The sequence below is a fragment of the Myotis daubentonii genome, chromosome 13, assembly GCF_963259705.1.
Source record: "Myotis daubentonii chromosome 13, mMyoDau2.1, whole genome shotgun sequence".
NCBI classification, from domain to species: Eukaryota; Metazoa; Chordata; class Mammalia; order Chiroptera; family Vespertilionidae; genus Myotis; species Myotis daubentonii.
In genome coordinates this window covers 61489797-61495878 of record NC_081852.1, presented here as the reverse complement: position 1 = coordinate 61495878, position 6082 = coordinate 61489797, and the positions used below count along the sequence as shown (strand labels likewise).

Below are 6082 nucleotides of genomic sequence, written 5' to 3'. Positions count from 1 at the left end.
CTTAGAACGCCCTGAGGTGACCCCAGTGGCTGCATGTGACATTCAAGGAGCCCTTCATCCGTTCCCTCACACCTGTTTGTTAATGTACCCACCCAGGAAAAGAAGCATTGTGCGGTTACGGTACCACCCACACCACCCAGTCCGTGCCTGCCCTGCGTGCGTTACCTCAGCCCCAGGATGGTGAAGATGGGCATCCGAGCTCCACTTTGCAGATGAGAAACTGAGGCCTGAGGGGTTAGGCAGCCTGCTACCCAGCAGCTTGGGGCTAGAGCCAGAATTCGAATCCAAGTCCACCTGTAGCTGAAGTTCACACCTTCTGCATTCGCCAGCTTAAAAACAAACAAAAAACCCACAACTACTGGCAGTCAGCATGCCCTGATGTTGCTTTAATATTTTTAAGAGTTTGAGGCAAATTTCAGTTGGGAACTACCGCAGGGTGGAGAGGAAATAGGATACGGATTAATTGAGAAATCGAATACGTCAAAGCACTTCCCAGCTGGGGGAGGAATGGGACTCAGAGATGGGATCCCTGACCCATGGTCCATTGCCGGAGGCAGGGTTCAAGCCAAGGTCAGGCTGACTCCCCAGCCTGAGCTTACAATTCCTGAACGTGGGACATAATTTGAAAGACAAAAACGACTCAGTCCAATCCGCTGAGAGAGAAGGAAGCTGCCGCAGCGGAGATGGAAGAGGGACCCGGGGCTCGGTGCGGTTAAAATACGGGCATTCCTGCCCGGCGCTGGTTGTACTGATGTTTTATAAAGTAAAATTGAGGGCAATTACATGAAGGTTCACCTGATCTTCTGAGAGGTTCCGGACCTCACAGCGTGACAGCCTGAACAGGAAGACGGCTATTAAAATTAAAGGGAATTGGAAGGAACTGGCATCCTTTTACCCCTTACACGGTAAGAGGTGACCCAAGCTGTCCTTTAACATTCAGCATCGCTGGTCCTGCGACACAGCCGTGCCGTCAACTGCAGATGAAGGTCATTCTTTCTCCCAAACCCCTGGGTGACTCCCCGAGGGAAGCGTCGTCTGCCTTCCCAGCCCTGGACGAGGAGGAGCACACGGAGCAGGGAGCAGCCGGGTGCCTCTGGGCACCGCCTCTGGGCACCGCCCTGCAGTGAGGCAGCAGCGAAACAAAGGCTGGTCCTGGGGGTCAGCCCGGCAGGTGAGCCCAGCAGGTCAGCCCGCCCACCGGCTGCCTTTCCCACCCGCACTCCCTTCTCCATGATGGCCGTCCTTTGGGTCCAGGCAGGGCCGTGTGGCTTCGGGGACTCTCCATCCTCCTGAAGCGCGGATTCTGGAGAGCTGGGGGCTCACCAGCAGCCACTTGAAAACGCCGGGTGTGGGACCCGCCTGGAGGACAGCAGACTGCATCCTGTTTCTAGGCCACACGCACTGGTGCCCAGCCTGTCCCGCAGCGACACATTGGAGTCCAGCTCGCAGTCCCCCTGGCTGACGAGAGACCCTCTCTGCGTGACGCTGCCCCTGGAGTCTAGTCACACCCACAGACACGTGCGTTTGAAATGGTGAGGACGTGTTGGAAACCAGGACGCTGGGAGGCAGATGGTCCGGCTGCTCTTTCTGATAGAAACGCAGGGAGAGCACAAGAAAGGAAAAGCCGGTGCAGGGAAGGTTTCGCATCCGGAGCCTTCTCTGCCCCCAGCCGCCCCTGAGCGTGGTCTTGGGGAGGGGCTTCCGAAGGTCCTGGGATTCCACAGCACCTCCTCCTCTGACAATAATGAGAAATCTGGGGGGAGGGGGGATCAAGGTGGGTACAGGCCGGCTGAAGGGCCCCCTCACCAGCCGGGGCGCTTCGTGCCCAGGACTGGAGGGCACACCGCCTCCCTAGTCTCTACCCTCCAGAAGCCACCACTTCCTAAAGGGCTGGTACTTGCAAGGGCAGAGGCATTGAGGCAACAGTGGCTCTCCCTTCTGCCTTTTGTAACACTGTCCCACAGGCTGGCTGCTTTTCATAACATTTGACATCACAATCTGAGAGGCCTAAAGCCCCTGAATTCTCCCGCCCAAGTCTTTCATGGCGTCCAGTCCTTAGCCCAGCCCCCTGGCCTCCTCCCCAAGCCAGAAGTGGGAGCAAGGCGGGCGGAGGGCTGGAAATGTTGTTCTTTAAATGAGTTTAAATGTATTCTCTTTGGGGATCCACAGTCCCAGGAGATACTGAGGAGGGCCCCGGGGCAATGCTAGTTCTGATGATAGGCGCTAGTGATGGGGACAGCTCACCTCTGAACCTGACCCACCTGGGGAGAATTTTCGCTTCTCCCCCTGAGGGCAGGGGGTCCAACCTGGAGCCCTAAGGCCCTACAGCTCAGAGGCCTGCCCCGGACTGCCTTCCATGAGCCTGCAGCGGGGCAGGGCCAGGCGGGCAACGTGGGGAGCGAAGGCGTGGGGGCTTGGGGTCCTGAGAGGCTGCGGGGGTGCTGGAGGAACTGGGCAGCCGGGGACCAGTCCATGACCATGTCCTGCCGCTGCCGGGGATGGAGTTCGGGCCCGCACTGCGGAGCCGTCCTGGGAAAAGCAGTGAGGGTGTTGCCAGCCCTGCGCTCAGCCCCCAAGGCCTCCTCGCAGACAAACCAGGGGGTCCCGCTCCCTGGGCTTTGGAGAAGCAAAGGTTCGTCAGGACCGTGGGGGTCCCGATGGGGGTACCGAGCTTCCAGAGTCTCCACCCTTCAGGGTCTGGTTCGTTTTCAGGCCATGCAGGCACTCCATTTGACTCCCGTGCCAGTCCCCGCCCAGCCAGGCCGCATTGCCCCTCCTGGTGGCCCCAGCCTTGCCACATAAGTGGACGTCATCGGGGCTCCTTGCCCGGCACTGCAGCCCCCGAGCCGGGGAGGGATTGGGGGAGGCAGCGTTCCCCATGGGAGAGCGAGGGGGCCACAGCCTGCAGGGCCTGCCCGAGGGGTTGAAGAGGATCCCGGGACCCCGGGCGCCCACGGCAGAGGTCCTGAGCGACTTGGCTCCCAGCAGGAGGCACGGGGTGGGGCGATCTTGGAGCCGCTCCCAGAGCAGGTGGGGACCAGGGCGGGGCGGAAAGCTGACCTGGGGCAGAGGCGGAGACCGCCCTCTCCAATGCGGGCGTCCCAGGAGGCTCGGCACCCACACTCACCTGCCCGGCCCCGACGGCATTTAAAGGGCGAGGCCAGGGCTGCGCTGCGCTGGATGAGGCGCCCATGAGCTTGGGGTCAGAGCCGCCCGGCCAGGCCCGGGAGCGGCCGGACATGGCCACATACTGCGACGGCTTGGGGGCCTGCCCGGCCCCGCACAGCCAGGCCCGGGCAGCCTCCCACCCCACGGGCTACGGGCGCAGGGACCCGGGCGCAGCGGGCGTTGGCCCGCGCCTGTGGCTGAACACGCCGGCTCTCGGTCCCGCGCCCTACGCGCCCCCCAGCTACACCGCCCCGGGCCCGCTCCTGGGCGCCCCGGGCGGCCTGGCGGGCGCGGACCTGGCCTGGCTGGGCCTCCCGGGGCAGCAGGAGCTGCTGAGGCTGGTGCGGCCGCCCTACTCCTACTCCGCGCTCATCGCCATGGCCATCCAGAGCGCGCCGCTGCGCCGGCTGACGCTCAGCCAGATCTACCAGTTCGTGGCCGGCAACTTCCCCTTCTACCGGTGCAGCCAGGCGGGCTGGCAGAACTCCATCCGCCACAACCTCTCTCTCAATGACTGCTTCAGGAAGGTGCCCCGCGGCGAGGGCGACCCAGGTACCGGGCGGGGCTGCCCGTCGGGCGCCGCGGGTTCCCTCGGCCCGGCTCCCGGCCCTGGAGTTGGGGGGAGGGGGGCTGTCTTGGACGCGCAGCCCTTACTGTGCTGGGGGATCCTGAGGCCAGACGGGGAGAGGTGGGGAGAGGCAGGGAGAGGCGGGGAGAGGCGGGCTGGGCTGCGGGCAGAAGCGCAGGCCCTGACCCAGGTCGGGTCCTCCGTGCGTCTGGAAACCCCTGCGCGCTCTCGTGCCCGCGCTAGCCGGCGGGGAACCCTTCCAGTCCCTTCCCTGGGCCTGGGGTCCCTTCTGTAAACGGGGAGACAGTGCCGACCCAGGGGCTTGCAGGCAGAGGAGGCGCCGCTTGGGGACGCGCTGGGACCTGCTCTGCGCCCCGTGCGCTTTGTCTCTGCCCCGGGCCTTAGGGGGCCTCCGTAGTTCCTGGGGGTCGCCCTTCCCCCCTTTTCCTGTAAAGTCCAAACTCTCCCCAGCCCGGCTGCGGAGGCCCGTCCTACCCGCACAAAGTGCCTCCCCGAGGCTGGGGGAGGGGAGGGGAGGGGAGGAGAGGGCCGGGGAGGGGAGGGAGGCTATCGGTGGGGCCGGGAATCTTCCCAAAGCCGCCTCCATCTCTCACGCTCCAACCGTGGCCCCCAACCCCAGGTTCTCTGAACGGGGCTCTCCCTCCACAGGCAAAGGCAACTACTGGACCCTGGACCCCAACTGCGAGAAGATGTTCGACCACGGGAACTTCCGACGGAAGCGCAGGAGGCGCAGGGAGGCGGGCGAGGCGCTCCCGGGAGCCCGGGGTCCGGGAGTTGCCCGGACGCCGGTGATGGATGCCCTGGGCACGGGGTCCCCAGACCCGCAGGCCCCCGTGTCCCCGTCCGCTTCCGAGGCGGCCACCTGCTTCTCCGGCTTCGCCTCGGCCATGGGCGCCCTGGCTGGCGGCCTGGGCGCCTTCCCCGGGGGCACGGTGGCGGGCAACCTTCCTTTCTCGCAGCCCGCGGTGGTGGCTGCGGACAGCCCCCAGCCCCCTGGCCCCTCGCCAGGCCGCCCCACGGGCCACCAGACCGCGGCCGCAGGCTTCAGGGTCAGTCACTTGGTCTACAGCCGGGAAGGGACCGGAGTTTGAAGGGAACCTGGGACTGTCCCCGTGTCCTGTCCAGAGGCGCTGATGGAAGTGTCCATCCCGTCTGATGACAACCCCAGAGGTCAGGGCCCGAGGGACAGAGTCCCAATGGCACTGAGCTGCGCAGTGCCCGCCTCTGGGTGCCCTGGCCTGTCGCAGGCCCCTCTCCCGGAAGCCACTCAGATGGGGCAGGTGAGCTGCCCTGCTCCTGCTGCCTTCCCAGTGCTCGGACCTGGGCCCATTTCCCTTAAAGGGAGGACAGGCTGGGGCTCAGCCGCCCCTCACCCTCACCGCGGTGTGCACTGGGATGTGTAAGAGGGGCTTCCTAATGTTCAAGGGGGGCTTCCTAAGGCCGAGGCTTCCGGAGGGGGAGGGGAGAAGGGCAGCTGGATGAGGACAGTGCCTCCCTGACCGGCAAAGGCCGGGGATTTCCAGTGATTCTGGGAGAGCACCCTTCTTGTTCAGGACCGGACTCCAGGTGGAGAGGAATGAGCAAGCCCCACAGGTGCCACAGGAGCTGGGCCACACGTGTCCTAATAAATGTGCTGCGTTCACTACGCTTCCCGGTGCCAGCTGTGTCCTGGGCTCGGTGCTAGGCCCGCGGGGATGGCCTGTGCCCGTCCGGGGACCCGACAGGGAGGGGCGCGGTCAGCCTGCACGGTGACTCTCCGGCAAAAACGATGGCTCTACGGTCCTGTCCAAAGCCATCTCGTTGGCACACACACAGCTCCCACGCTGGGTCTTCCTGTCCCTCGCCGAGCGTCCGGCCTCCTGCTGGTTAAGGGGGATGTGTGGGCTTCTCTGCTGTGCGCCTTCCCTGTGGTTTAGGCAGGAGCCGACCCTGCCCGGGGCGGAGTCAGCCCAGTTGCTCCTTCTCCACGGCCCCATTCGGGAACCTTAACGCAAAGCCTGTCCTCTTAGGAGATCTGCCGGGAGCGGGAAGGGAGATGGCAGGGGTGAGCCCAGCTGCCCTCCCAGAGTCCTGGGTGGGGTGGGCAGGGGGAGGGCACCTCTGGCACATCCCTGCACCATTAGTTGGTGTTTGGGGAACTCTTCCTCTCTTCGTCTAGTATTACATTTGCTAAACCACAGTTTTCAAGGCGAAGGGCTTGGCACCTGCAATAACGACTTTGAGATCAGCGGCTGAACACAAAGAATGCGAACTATTTGGGGTTTTACTCCATTCACGAAGGGTAAATACACTGTATATTAGGTTGGAATTTCATGTGCGCACACA

At 64.0% G+C, this 6082-nt stretch overlaps 1 protein-coding gene across 1 annotated transcript; it reads left to right on the top strand.

Annotated features, from left to right (window-relative positions):
* Positions 1–3191: 3191 nt before the first annotated feature.
* Positions 3192–5378, top strand: FOXI2 (forkhead box I2). Its single transcript, XM_059661940.1, has 2 exons — positions 3192–3720; positions 4406–5378. Exons 1-2 carry the CDS (start codon positions 3192–3194, stop codon positions 4846–4848), a joined length of 972 nt encoding a protein of 323 aa, XP_059517923.1. The 3' UTR covers positions 4849–5378.
* Positions 5379–6082: the final 704 nt, after the last annotated feature.

Bases quoted from the DNA above. Each gene is read 5' to 3' on its own strand.
- FOXI2 (XM_059661940.1), top strand. From the start codon at position 3,192: ATGAGCTTGGGGTCAGAGCCGCCCGGCCAGGCCCGGGAGCGGCCGGAC. The intron at 3,721-4,405 runs GTACCGGGCGGG...CTCCCTCCACAG, and splicing joins CCGCGGCGAGGGCGACCCAG to GCAAAGGCAACTACTGGACC.